Source organism: Saccopteryx bilineata, chromosome 3 (assembly GCF_036850765.1).
Source record: "Saccopteryx bilineata isolate mSacBil1 chromosome 3, mSacBil1_pri_phased_curated, whole genome shotgun sequence".
Lineage (NCBI taxonomy): Eukaryota > Metazoa > Chordata > Mammalia > Chiroptera > Emballonuridae > Saccopteryx > Saccopteryx bilineata.
The window spans coordinates 42,858,512-42,873,461 of record NC_089492.1 but is presented as its reverse complement, the minus strand read 5'-3'; the positions used below and the strand labels follow the sequence as shown (position 1 = coordinate 42,873,461).

Genomic DNA, 14,950 nt, shown 5'->3' with positions numbered 1-14,950 from the left:
CATAGGCATTTCCCCTAATAAAATCATTGTATTTTTAACCCCCTCTTGGCATCTTTTTCTTGGAGGACCAACACAATATGTTGCCTGAACTGTAACTTGGACCAGCTGCCTCTGTGCTGCATGTGTATTTCACATAGGAAGCAAAAACTCTTAAACAGCATCCTTCTATAATATACCCAGGCATTAGAACAGCCTAACAAATCACAACTGAAAGGAAAACAACTAAAAGGACAGCAAATGTGATACTAACCTTTGTCAGACACCTCTACTGTCAAGTGGTACTGAGGAGCGTCTTGCTTCTTCAAGGACTGCCTAGCTAACTGGAACACCCCACTGTAGGTCTGGACAAGGAAAAGTCCTTCTCTGGGAGACTTAGGGATTTGATCCACAATTTTGTATTGTAAAACACTGTTGACAGTATTTGCTTCATCCATGTCCTGGGCAATAAGAGTCCCAATGTCGCTCCCTGTAAAGAAGAAAAGAAGAAAATTCATCCATTACAGGCTCTATTTGACCTATTTAAAATGGTTCCACTGGATAAGCAGGTTCCTAGAAAGATTTGTAAATAACATTGAATAGCTGACTAAAGTTCTTAGATTTATTTTGGTTCTTCTAACCCTCTCCATAGTTGAGTAGTTTACTAGCTTGATAGGGTCACCATCACAAAATACTGCATTCTGGGTAGGTTTAACAACAGAAATTATTTTCTCACAACGTCTGGAAGCTACAGGTCTGAAATCAAAATGTCAGAAAGGTTGGTTTCTTTTGAGACTTTTCTCTTTGGCTTGTACATAGCTGCCATCTCCACGCGTCTTCACATGGTCATTCCTCTGTACATGTCTGTGTCCAGATTTTCTTTTCTTAGAAAAACACCATATTAGGGATGGATTCAGTATGTTGTGTTGAGTCTATTCTATATATGTAGGTTAAAAGAGGTACAAAACAATGGCCCTGCCATTTGAGGGGCTTGTGGTCTAGCTCAATAAAATACTAAATTACTCCTTTATTATTATCCAAGGCAAATGATATAACTAGTATTATTCTATAGTCTCCAGTTTGGTATCTTATATTAGCCTAAATCTTCTGGGACTCATGTCCTCAAGTCCTAGCAATACCAATATTAATTCATATTGAATTAAGACCTACACTAATGACATCATTTCAACTTTATTTATTTAAAGACCCTATCTCAGTCCTTGATGGTTGGCTCAGTGGATAGAGTGTTGGCCCAGTGTACAGAAGTCCCAAGTTCAATTCCCAGGCATACATGAGAAGTGACCATCTGCTTCACTTCCCCTCCCTCTCCCCCTTCTCTCTCCTTTCCCCTCTCACAGCCAGCGGCTTGATTGGTTTGAGCAACAGCCCTGGGCATTGAGGATAGCTTGGTTGATTCAAGTATTGGCCCCAGATGGGGGTTGCCATGTGGATCCTGGTCAGGGCATATGAGGAAATCTGTCTTACTATCTCCCCTCCCCTCACTTAAAAAAAAACCCTAAAAACCCTATCTCTAAATAAGTCACCTTTTGAGGTACTTAGAACCTTACCGTATGAATTTGAGGGAGGCATTATAATTTGGCCAATAACAACTAGTGTCCCACAAAAATTTAGGTTCACTTAAAACCTCAATGCAATCTTATTTGGAAATAGGATCTTTGCAGATGTGGTTAATTAAAAATCTTGAGATAAAGTTATACTGGATTTAGAGTGGGCCCTGAATCTAGTGATCAGTGTTTTTAGAAGAAGAAAAGACACAAAGTGACACACTTTGTAGAGGCCGTGTTGAAGAAGCAGAGACCAGGGTCATGTTGTCACAAGCACCTGGGATTGCCAAGAGCCACCAGGAGCTGAAGAGTCAGGGAAGAATTCTCCCCTGGCGGGCGCCTTGATTTCAAACTCAAGTCTTCAGAACTGTGAGAGAACACATTTGTTTTTTTAAGCTACCAACTTTATGGTGCTTTGTTACAACTACCCTTGGACACTAATATCCAAGGCAAATGGTATAACTAAAAAAGGTCAAACCAACAGTGGGTCACTTCTCAGAAACTTTATGAAACAATTGCAGAAGCTGACTCGACTCCAAAGATAACACAGGGCAAAAAACAGGCATGCGTCCTCTCTCCCTCACTGCAGTTTATGGCCGTAAATATTTATTTCTGTGACTGTTTCAGTCCAGAGAGTTCCAAATGTCAGATGCTATGACTCAGTACTTCACCCAGCTCTGGGTGAGGTCTGATAGGTTCTGACTCATCTTGCTCTATGAAATGGAAATTATGTATTTTCCTACAATGCCACTGTGGAGCTAAAACTTGAAAATATCCCATTCGTGGAGCTAATTTTTACCCCCTGTCTCTTATCAATTGGCATCTACTGACTTATATGGAAATCTGAAGGATTTTTATTTGGGAGGAAACATTATGTACATCTATAATGGAGCTGGACACATGTAGATGTATCACAAGCAATAGAGCAGAGGAAAATACATATTTAGTATAGTAGCAGTTGATAGTATCAGTTGCTATTTCTGAATCCATCACAGCCAAGTCAGCTTTGTGGCATACATCAGTTATTGTTAAAAAAAAAAAAAAAAAAAAAAAAAAAAAGTATCTGTGTGCAGGAATGAAAAAGTATCTTACTAAATTCTATGATCCTTTGATGTCTAAGCAGTCCAGCTTTGGACCTTTCCCCAAAACAAGTGAACCTAACACGGAAGACACTGTTCTTCTCTCACTCCACAGAAAACCCTAGCTGTCAGAGGCATCATGAGACTGTTGACATAAGTGACCAGGGAAAGTCCAGCAGAGGGTGCCAATCAGTATGAGTGTAGTATTTGGTGGATGAGCCAGTAGTGAAAGGAGTGCCATGTCTCTGAGTGACAAAGGCCAGGAGCAAGTAACAAATCAAAACGACTCTTTGAGCACTCAGAAATACTGTAGAGAAGTGGTGCTTTTATGAAAGGCTAAATTTCTGTATGAATTTCACATAACACTTAGTAGCAAGTGGGATTCCAAAATTAATATAGGCATTGTTAACTAAGACTTGGATACATGAACCTCACAAGATTCTGATGCTAATATAAAACACCAAACAGGAGAATACAGACTTATAATGGAGTATTTTCATATTTTATTGAGCTAAGCAGTAAACCCCCCAAAAAGCAGGGGTATCATTTTATATCTCTTTAGCCTACATATATAGAATAGCTCAATATGAGTTGATTTATAAGAATTCCTAGCCCATTTCTGACTCATAGAAACTGTGAGATAATAAATATTTATCATTTTAAGCTGCTAAATTTGGTAGCAATTTGTTATGCAGCAATAAATAACTAATACGCCAAATGTTAGGGCTGATATATACAAAGAGTCCTGAGGCATCCTCTGGAAAGGTCCTCCAGGGTTTGTGCCTTCATTCAGCACTACAGGCCATCCCAAGTTTCCAAACTGTTTGTTGGCTATTGTCACACATTACATTGTTACACAACTGTCACTTTTAGAAGGTTCTCTCCTATAATTAATTAAAATCTTTCAACTTGTCATCTAATACTTCCCATTGCAGCAAGAATTAAAATAAATGAAAAGGAGAAGAGTTAAGCAAAACATACTGACAATAGACTGCATATGCATAACTCCTGAGAGCAAGAAGAAAAATATAAGCATTGAGCAAACAAGTCATGCAAGCAGTGCCCACTAAGCCACCAGGACATCACCTAATGTGTCAAAAGTGTGTGCCAAGAAGAATAGAGAGATCAAGAGAAAATGATGAGAACGTCCACAGGCTTGTGAGGATCTGCCCAGAAGGGGGAAAAAGCCTCAGGCATGGTAGTCATAAGACAGTGCTCACCTTGTAAAATCTCTGAAACTTACAGAAAACAACAGACAAAAATATTGCAAGAAAAGCCAGCCTTCTCAGGCCAGAGGCCAGTGGGCTCAATGCCAAGGAGTAATAGATAAGAGATTTCCCAAATCCAGAGAAGTCATAAATCTCCCAGAAATCATAATGTTCTCCTACTAGTCATTCCAGTACAAAACTAAACCTGTCACGAGACACAGTAAAAGAAAACAAAGCAAGTCAAGAACAAAAGGACAGAAATGGATAGGACTTGAATTTTACCCACCAGCCTCCTGAACTTTATTATCAAATTTCTAGAGGGGAGCATCAAGGGTCAAAAGTCTATTTCCAATTGCCATGCTTACTTATTGCAGGGTATTAGGCCTGGGGTGTAAATGCTGATTTAAATTATTTAGCAAATTTGATGAGATTTTTTTCTGTTACTGATTTTGTTAGAGGGCAAATAAGAAGCCATGTAAAAAAACTTTGCAAATAAGATAACCTTATATATGAATACAGAATAGTGGTGTAAGGGGCTATGGTGTTAGTGCTAGCGGTGAGGGTGGCAGCAGCAGCAGCAATAGTGGTAGTGGTGGTGAGGTACCCATAAAAGTTCCAGTTTAAGAACGCTACCCAAACAGTAATTGAGCCAGAATTTTGTACCTATGTGAGTTTCAAGGTGCATTCAACCTCTACAGTGTGTCAGGCATAGACACCTGATCACCAGTCAGGTTTACCTGCCCACCTTGTACAAGACAGAAAGGACAAAAGGGATTGCAGAGTTAACATAAGAATGACACTTCCGCAGCTTTGAACAGTTCTTGTTTCTTACCTATTCTTTCGTTCTCCTGGACCTCAAATATAGTCTCTGTAGATGGACACGTAGGTGGATTATCATTAATGTCTTTAACTTTGACATGAATTTGCAGTGGGAATGCAAGTGGTTTTCCAAGCTCGTCCTTTGCAACCGCATAGAAAACATACTACAACAGGAAGATCAGAGTTACGACACTACTTCATCACTGCCTTTAAAATCAGAGAAAATGACTGTTTCGATTCGATTTCATTTACTCCCTTATTTACAATTTACTTAGAACTGGGAAATGAGGAGAAAAAAAATGAAATGGACCGGATTTGTGTGGATATTATCATGTCTTTGAGAGCAATAATGTGCCGGGATTCAGAACACAGAAGTTCCAGATTTTTTATAACTGCTTTAAAGTAAAATCATTTCTGCTCTCGGCTCGCTGTGAGCATAGGATTTGGTCTTGTCACTTCTGTGAAACTTCTCCCCGTTTTACTCACTGAATCCTTTTCTTCTCTGTCCAAAGGCTGAGTCACATAAACATCTCCTTCCTGGTCAATTGAAAATGGGAATCTTGGCAGCTTCTCCTTCTCAACTAGGAAATACCGAGCACCTGGCTCGTTCCACCGCACCTGCAGGGCCCAAAGTGACCAGTGAGGGAAGACACATCTGGACCAGGAGAACAAGGAAAGAGACCATTTTCTGGTTCTCAGTTTAAAACTTCTGACAACAATGTTTGTATGTGCATGGTTTCTTATGACTACTGAATTACATATTTTATTTTCAACCTAAAATAAGCTTTTTTTTTTTTTTTACCAAGTTATGTTGTTCCAAAAAAAGCACAAAAGGGGTATTTTTCTTCTCTAAAGCAATCTTTTAAAAACCTTCTCAAGAGTTTGTAGGTCATTATTTTGGAAGTCTGACTGTGGAGGCCTCCTATCAATAAAACATCAATCTAAGAAACAAAATATACTCTGTAGCTGCCATTATCTGAGGACTAGGCCGTGATGTAGGATGAGCTTCAAAAATTCACCAATGACTAGCAAAGGAGATACTTTAAACTTTTCTCCATACTATTATTTAAGACAAATGATATATATAAATAAGACACATTCCTTCCCTAAATATTTAGTTTTAAAGGCTTCAGGGATAAGAATAATTACCAACTCCTTGTGCTGTTCTGTAGACCCCTTGGCAAAACCAGTAAATAAAGTCAATTATAAGGCTGGTCTACTTGCTACAGACAGAGCTTGGCTTCTCTGATGTTCTAACATCAATAACACTTATTGAGGGTTTACCACATGCCCAACACAATTCCAAATACTTTTATCTATTATTTCATTAAATTCTCAAAAGTCTTATGAAGTAGAGACTACTGTTACCCCATTCTATAAGTGAGAAAAACGGGGAACAAATAGTTGAAGTGATTTGCCCAAGGTCCTACGGCTGTTTGGAATTGTCACATTAAACTACTCTCTCAGACCAACTTGGAGATGTATCAGAGAAGCAGCATCGTCCCTTGCTGGTTGTTTTAGCACCACCCTCTGCCAAGCCAAAAACCACATTTCTGAGTCTAGGTGAGTACTTCTTCTGCCCTAAAAATTCAGTCTAAGATTTCTCTTGAACTTTCCCCTCCAGTCTTCTTCTTGGGTTTCAAAATACCCAAAGCACTTTCCCCAGGCCTGGGTGTTAGGTGTGGCACCCCCAAATTTCTTTTCTTTGACAGTCCCCCTAGAAAACAAGCATATGCAATTTTTTTAGCATTTACAAATCTTTATGGGGATCATGTAAAATAATAAATAAGAAGACTTGAGTAAAAGCCCTAACTCTGCAATTGTCATGGTATTTACACTTTAACACCTTCTTAGCTGGCAAAGCAGAATAACTCTTGCTTTCATTCTTTTGTTTTTCCCTAATGGTGAAGTTTATTAATTCAACATTAAATAAAAAAAATTCTTTTAGGCTATACACAGTACATAAAATGGACCATTCCAGGGCCCCTTAACAACAACAGTGTCATTTTAAACAATCATAGGGCAAACACAGACTGGGGCTCACTCATAACATTAATACCTGTTATCTACTTTCATAAACATGATCTCCATAACCAGGAGAGGTGTTATTAACCACATTTTACTGTTGACAGGTTGGGACTCAGAATAGTTAAGTGACTTATTCTATGATCAACCATTAAAGTAATAGAGCAAGAAATGGTTTTGGTCATCGGCTTCCCAAGCCAGTGCTCTCACTAACCCACAGCTTTCATGCCAAGGAACATCTGGATCTTCCAGAAAAGATCAGATCTGGGTGGAGCCCACAGTATATTTATAACAGCTAAGGAAGTAAGGGACTTAGGGTGGGATTACCAGCCACAGAGGTGGGAGGGGGAGCATGTTAATGGAAATGAGATGAAGTTGGGGGAGGGTGGTCTCCGATAGTAACAGTTGCCTACTCAACTCTTACTCTTGGCCAGTCTTGTCTATGGCCCTCAGCCTATGATGGGATGAATTTACTGTACAGAGATTTATCCCACAAGAATAAGAAGCAGCCTTTCAATATTCAAATCATTTACATGTACATGATTTGTGTACCATATAAAACCCACTCTAGTGTAGCTATATCCCAGACTACTGACAGGGATCAACAAATATCAATGGAATTGATAACAAAAATCTTTGGAATCTTGGACGAAATTTTCTTTCAAAGATATATATGTATATATCTGAATTCAATTTGGTGAAGCCAAGACTTTATCCATGAGGGTAAACTCCAGACTCTTGGGGCCAGAGACTTTGCTTATTTAGTTTGCTTTATAATTATGTTACATAAAAATGTATATACTGAATGTATCAGTGAAGACCATGAAAGTGGGTTTATACAAAGTGATGCCATTTCTTTAGTGGGTTATAATCATTCCTTTGGCACTACCTGAGTGATTTTGATAGGGTGAGGATCAGTCGAGTTTTCTACAATCTCCACTGGTTCTGGTGCTTTCCAAATATTCTCCATCACTGTAATATCCACAGATGCACTGTCACTGAAGGAATTCTCAATCTGGCCTCCCATGTCCTTCACTGAGACCACCAGATTATAGAAAGAATTCTTAATGGGATCCAATTCTCGAGATCCTAAGCAAAGTAGAAAAGAACAGAAAAGGAAATGTCTCTGAAGATGACACAGATCTATGCCCCTTTTTCTGACTCAGTCAGTTCTCTGAGGGTGTCATTTGACTTACCTTCCTGGGTAAGTGATATTGCCCCTGTTTTGTCGTTTATCTGAAAGTACATGACATCATTGACCCTGGGTAGCTGCATGACAATCTGATAAATAAGCTGGGCATTGGGAGTGGCTGGATCATCCAGATCTGTAGCATTGACATACATGAAAGGCTTTCCTATTTAATGAAATGTAACCAGAAAAAAAAAGATATTAATTGAAACCCAAACCAACCATACCCACTTTTGCCTTCTAAGAGGCAGAGATAGAATGGAGAAAGATGTCATAATTCATATCAATAAGGAAATAAATATTTGCTTCCTTTACTTAGAATGAGGTTTCTTGAAGTATGGTCCAGGGACCTCTAAAGGTCTCTTAAACTGTTTTTTAGGGTCAGTGGGGACAACTTATGTACATGTAAAAACAGATCCACTCAAAGCACAAGTTAATTCAATGGATTTAAGTGTAAGGGAGTACTAAAATAAAGACATTGCTATGGTTTCAGATTCCACATTGTAACCAGCCTTTAACAAAGCATCACTTGTTAAGGTATAGTATCAAAGAATATCCATAGTTATCTGAAAATGCTATTACAATATTCTTCCTTTTTCCAACTGCATATCTGTGTGCAGCAAGTTTTTCTTCATGTGCTTCAACTAAAACAGCATAAAACAACAGAAAGACTGCAGAAACAGACAGAAGAGTCTAATTCTCTTCAATTAATTCAGACATTAAATATTAAAATAATGCCATTATTCTTAATAATTCTTTTTGCCTTTGAAAATATAGTTTTCATTAAAATGTTCATTATTTTAAAAGAATTAATAAATATCTTAAAGTTTCTAGGTTTTAATTTCTAATATGATAAATATTAGTAGATATAACTAGTGATATAGAGGAACCAGCTTATGAGAACCAATTGTTGAATTTCCAGAAGTTTTGTGAGTAAATTATTAACATCATTAGTAACTTAAAATAGGCATGGTAGAAATATTTTTACCACAGAAATTGGTAAATGTTATAAGCAGGGCTTCCTCCCCCCACCCAGAGACAGGCTATTAAACATTTACCAGCATTCCTCTGGATATAACCCACATGTAATATAATTGGATATATCCAAAAGTTCTTTGGAGTCCTTAATAATTTTTAAGGGAATACAAGAGCTCGGAGACCAAAAGTTTGAGAATCACTAATCTAGAAGATCCTATTGATGAAGAGAGAAAAGGAAAAAATGAAATAATCTTATTTAACAGATTCATAGACAAAGACAGTGAAATTGCTCCACATAATAGAGTAGAAAGAATACTTTTCCTGAGTAATTACAAGTTGGAATTTTCTTCTTTGCCAGAAAGAGACAGATAGACAGACAGACACAGACAGACAGAAAGGGAGAAATGATAAGAAGAATCAACTTATAGTTGTGGCAAGTTAGTTGTTCATTGATCGCTTCTCATATGTGCCCTGATGGGGGTTGGGGAGGTCCAGCGGAGCCAATGATCCATCGCTCAAGCCAGTGACCTTGGGCTTCAAGCCAGCAACAATGAGATGTTTTTTATGACTCCATGCTCAAGCTAGTGATTCTGCACTCAAGATGTAAGCCGACGCTCAAGCCGGTGATCTTGGGGTTTCAAACCTGGGTCCTGAGCATCCCAGGTCAATGCTTTATCCACTGTGCCACCACCTGGTCAGGTGCAGATTGGAATTAAAGAAAGAGATAAATTTAATGTAGAGGGAAGCTTGAGACTGAGTTGACAGACATGGCCAAGAATGTTTCTGAGAACTCAGAAATCTAATATTTATGGTTATTTTGTGTACTGTTATGATGTAATGCTCCTTCATCCCCCTAAATCTTCAGTAACGCCTGTGGTACACACTTATGCTTTGATGAGGGGCTTTTCTGGAAATGAAGGGTAGGAACATAGTGAATGGATAAGTCACAGCTAGGTTTGGAAGTAAGAGAAGAAAAAGAAATGGGAGCCAACAGTGACCATGAGAATGTGAGATTCCTGGGAAAATGTGGGAGTGAGCTCACCTTTCCAGAATATTCTAAAGTGTTATATAGCTCTAAGATATTCTCTCAATCTCACTCTAGAACAGTGGTTCTCAACTAGGGGTGCGTTTTCATCCTCCCAGAGAACATTTCGCAATGTCTAAAGACATCTTTGTTGTCACAATTTACGGGTAGGTGTTGCTTCTGGCATCTGTTGTAGATGTCAGGGATGCTGCTTAACATCCTACAATGCATATGACAGCTCCTGACCAAAAAGTAAAAGGGTTAGCAGGCCCAAGGTGTCCATGGTGCCACGGTTTGAGAAACTGTACCCTAGAACAAAAAGAATAATTAAACAACTCCCAGAGGATTGCTGTGAAATTTAAGAAAGTAAGTGTTTAATGAGTGACAGCTCCAGCCGGTAGCCAAACAACTCTTCCCCTTCTGCCTGATACCCTTCCATCTTTCCTCAAATACCTCCAGGCTCCTGCCTATTACCTGGGCGAGAATTCTGCCTTACTGAGCCTTCATATTTTGACTGGAGAAACGTGGGCCGATTATCATTGATGTCCTTTACTTCTATTGTGATAGGGACTGGGCCTTCCACTGTAGTCCCGTGAGCATCCAGGGCTGAGACCTGATGTAGAAAGGAAAAGGAAACCAGCTTGGTGAATCTGGACTTCAAATTACACACAAAAAAAGTCACGAGGGAAATTAGAGCTCTAAGAACCAATACTTGGTAACTATATGGGAGAAAGACAACCATAAAGACCTAAATTGGGACCTGCTAAAATAGGGGCACTATCAGTTAAACCTGGGTTATTAGGACTTTTTCCAGTAGTGGGGTAAGCTAGACACTAGACATGCTTCTTTTCTAAATAGCTGGAAATAAGAGCACTTTGACCCTGAGGCTATGGGAGTACTGTGATGTCCTCTTACAGAGGCATTTCAATGGTCAACCCGAAGATTTAACAGTAGAAGTTACCAAACAAAAAACTTTTGGCTTGCTCTTTTTCCCCAGGATTGGGGAGTGCATTATGCCTGTGCATTCAGATACTAAACATAAAAACTGCTTCTTGCAAGGTCCGAAGAAGCTCCATACCAGCACTGATGCTGCCTTTTTTGTGGATCCAGAGCCCACCCAACAGACACAGGCAGATACCAGTGAAAACCAAGTGTTGGCTTAGTCTTGATCCAGGTACCTGAGCATGCCATACTTTAATATAATGCCATCTGAGGGCATTGCTATGCTAAGGAGCCTAAGGAAGAAGGGATTTTTGCCATACCCTTTAGTAGTTGGTAAAAACAATGGACAAATGGTGTTTACAAAGCATGCCATTAATGTTAGGAGAACCCCAACAGGATTCCATGCAAGGGGTGAAGGTGCCAGTGATACTTCCAGAACAAAGGATGCTCAGAAAGATTGGAGTTAGGTGACATTTTCTGGTCTCAATTCACCTGGAGTTTGTGGAAAGCCCTTGTTTCCCTGTCCAGAGCTCTGATGTGATACAAAAGTCCATCTGGTTCTATTTGAAATATTCCATCTGTCTCCCCAGCTAGTTTGAAAGTCACAGCAGGAGGATTGGCCTTAAACTGGGAAAAGCAAAAGTTAGATGAGTTTGTAAGAAAAAACAATGTTATGGAATTTGTAGAAAGTCACCAATTTCAGGTAACATTTTTATTGTACAATCACTAACTAGGAAGCTCTGAGCTTTTAAAGTAATATATTCTAAACATTTGCTTGAGAATTAACTAACATTCAAACTACAATTCCTTCAAAAAACAATGTATAATATACTTTAATATATTGACAAAAGTCAACTGATGCTCTAAATTGTAACTAGAGCTAGGTGAGATTTGTCTGGGAATATATGAAAGCTAAATCATTACTAACTTCCAAGAAATATTTAAAAGTGTGGCTTTATTGGTAGGATAACAAATGTTGTCATTTAGTACTTCTAAACATTGTGACAATGACTGAGAAATACTTAGTATTAAAGAAAACAATTTAAAAGTGGCTTTAACTTGATAGTATTCTATATGACAATCTCTTAATTACCTTTTAGAAGTGAAGAAAAGATCAACTATAGACAAAGCTAAAATTTTATTTTTCAATTACTTTCAATGTTATTTTTGAATTGCTATTACTATCAATTAATTTTTATCAATATTAATTATATTGATTTTAGGTCTATAGCATATTGGTTAGATAGTCACATACTTTACAAAGGGTTCCTCTTGATATTTCCAGTACCCAACTGGCACCATACATAGTTATCACAATATTATTGAAAAGTTATAGTACTTTTAAGACCACAAGAATAGAAAATTTCCATAAAATAAAGCAGACTTAAACATTGTTCAACCTCAGTAATAATATTTAGTATATTTTATTTATTTTTATTAACAAATTTAAAAATTAAAAATGGCCAAGGTTTCAGGATTGTAGAAAGGATATAAAGAAACATATATTACTGATGGAAATATAAATTTGTATAATCCTTTTGGAAATAACTTGAGGCATTAAATAAAGTGTTTGTAGCCTTTGATAGCAAACATTACTAAACAAAATTTATTTTAAGAAAATAATTTTTAAACAGTAAACACATTTGTTGTGTGAGTAGATTTATTTATAATACCAGTAAAGTTGACAATGCATAAATGGTCCAAAAGAAAGATGATAAAATTATTATAGCACATAAAGTTGACAAAATTTTAATCATTAAAATGTTCATTCTACAAATTATGAAGCAGCTTAAGAAACAATGTTATGATGTAAAGTAACAAAAGTAATATAAGCATAAGCCTAGATTATAATTATAACAGTATCAAAAGTATTCATGTCAGTGGGCAAGAAATGGAATTTTAAAAAACAGTTTTAAAGGGGGTAGGAATGTGGGGAGTTTTTTTGTTATTGTTTGCTTATTGATATTATTTTGTTTATATAATAAATAAAAGTGTTATTATTTTTCATTTTAAGTAAAAGACCTGTATATCATTGGGAAGAGGAGGGGCTATGATTTCTAGAGCTGCCACATCATAGTATTTAACATATTCAGTTTTCAACAAATGATTCTGAGCCATGAAAATTTTAAGAAACAGGCCCATATACAGAAAAAGAAGCAGGCAATAGAAATTGCCTTGAGAAAGCCCAGATGTTAAACTTACTAGATAAAAACTTTATGTTGTCTATTTTTAAGAGTCAGAAAGCATTTCTAAATATCTAAAAGAAAGTATGAGAATACTGTTTCACCAAATAGAGACTATCAATAAGCCATAGAAATGATTAAAAAAAAATAGAAATTTTGGAGTTTATAATAACTGAAAGAAAATTCATTAGAAAGAGCTCTGATCTGAGTGAGTAGAAGTATCAGTGCGCTTAATAGATCACTTGAGATTATCCACTTTGAAGAATGTTAAAAAAACAATGAAGAAATATAATTAACAGAATTCTAGACACAATGAAATACCATCAAGCAAACACATGCATAATGTGATTCATAGAAGGAAAGAGTAAAAGAACATATAGATTATTTGAAGGAAGAGTAACAAAAACTTCTCAGATTTGAGAAAAAGCATTAATCTTCATATCCAAGAAGTTGAATAAATTCCAAATACAATAAATTTAAAGAGACCCAAATTTAGATATATCATAATCAAACATATGAAAAACAAGGAAAGAACCTTGCAAAGATTTATTATATATAAAAGATCTTCAATAAACAGAACAGTAGATTTCTCATGGAGGCAGGAAGGCAATGAAACAATATAACAAAAGTGCTGAAAGAAAATGACTCCCAGTTGTATATCTAACAACGTTATCCTTCAAAATGAGGGTGAAATTAATCTGTAATATTAGAAGAAAAACAAACTTTAAAATAATAGCAATTTAAAACAAAAATTCATATCAGAGACAAAAAAAAACATTCTATAAGCGTCAATTTATCAAGAAACTATAAGTATTATAAACATATATGTACTTACCAAGACCCTAAAATATATGAAGCAAAAACAGAATTAAAGGGAAAATATTGTTGGTGGCTTCAAAACTTCACTTTCAATAATGTATATAACAAATAGAATATTACAGAAATTGGAGGAAATCACAAATATGTGGAAATAACACACTCTAATAACCAACTGGTCAAAGGGGAAATTAAAAAGGAAACTAGAATATATGTTCAGATGAATGAAAGTGAAAATACAGCAGACCAAACCTTATGGGATGCAGATTAAGCAGTATCTATACAAGTATATCTCATTTTATTGAGTTTAACTTTATTGTGCTTTGAGTTTAACTTTATTTGTGTTTTTTACAAACTGAAAGTGTGTGACCATCCTAATCTAGCAAGCACTATTTTTCCAACAGCATTTGATCACTTCATATCTCTGTGTTACATTTTGGTAATTCTTTCAATGTTTCAATCTTTTTCATTATTATATTTGTTATAGTGGTCTGTGACCAATGATTTTTGATGTTACTATTGTCATTTGGGGGGGAGGGCACCATGAACCATGCCCATGTAAGATGGTAAACTTAATTAATAAATGTTGTTTGTGTTCTGAATGCTCCACTTACTGGCCATTCTATTATCTCTCTCCCTCTCCTCAAGTCTCTCTATTCTCTGAGACACACCAATATTATCATTAGGCCAATTAATAACACTTCAATAACCTGTAAGTGTTTAAATGAAAAGAGTCAACCTATGCACAAGTTTCATTGTTGTCTTATTTTCTTAAAATTGCTATAGCCACCCTAACCTTCAGCAACCATCACCCTGATCAGTCAGCAGCTATCAACATTGAGACAAGACACTCCACCAGCAAAATATTATGTCTGACTAAAGATTCACGTGCTTGTTAGTATTTTTAGCAATAAAATATTTTTAAATTAAGGTATGCACATATTTAGAAAATGCTATTGCATACTTAACAGACTGCAATATAGTGTAAACATATATGCATATATATAAACATACATGCACTGGAAAACCAAAAAATTCATGTGACTTGCTTTATTGCGATATTTACTTTAATTGTAGTGGTCCTGGAACTGAACCTGCAATATTTCGAAGCTGTAGCTGTAAATGCTTATAAAAGAAAAATGGTCT

At 36.6% G+C, this 14,950-nt stretch overlaps 1 protein-coding gene across 2 annotated transcripts in view; it reads right to left on the bottom strand.

The window, feature by feature from the left end:
• CDH17 (cadherin 17) overlaps positions 1 to 14,950 on the bottom strand; it is a 102,099-nt gene that overhangs the window by 37,121 nt on the left and 50,028 nt on the right. For both annotated transcript variants that reach the window (XM_066266056.1, XM_066266054.1), the window contains exons 4-10: positions 11,298 to 11,432; positions 10,338 to 10,476; positions 7,869 to 8,027; positions 7,562 to 7,761; positions 5,134 to 5,265; positions 4,661 to 4,811; positions 251 to 466 (exon numbers count right to left, since the gene is read on the bottom strand). In XM_066266056.1, coding sequence (XP_066122153.1) covers positions 251 to 466; positions 4,661 to 4,811; positions 5,134 to 5,265; positions 7,562 to 7,761; positions 7,869 to 8,027; positions 10,338 to 10,476; positions 11,298 to 11,432 — 1,132 coding nt within the window. The remainder of the gene's footprint in view (positions 1 to 250; positions 467 to 4,660; positions 4,812 to 5,133; positions 5,266 to 7,561; positions 7,762 to 7,868; positions 8,028 to 10,337; positions 10,477 to 11,297; positions 11,433 to 14,950) is intronic.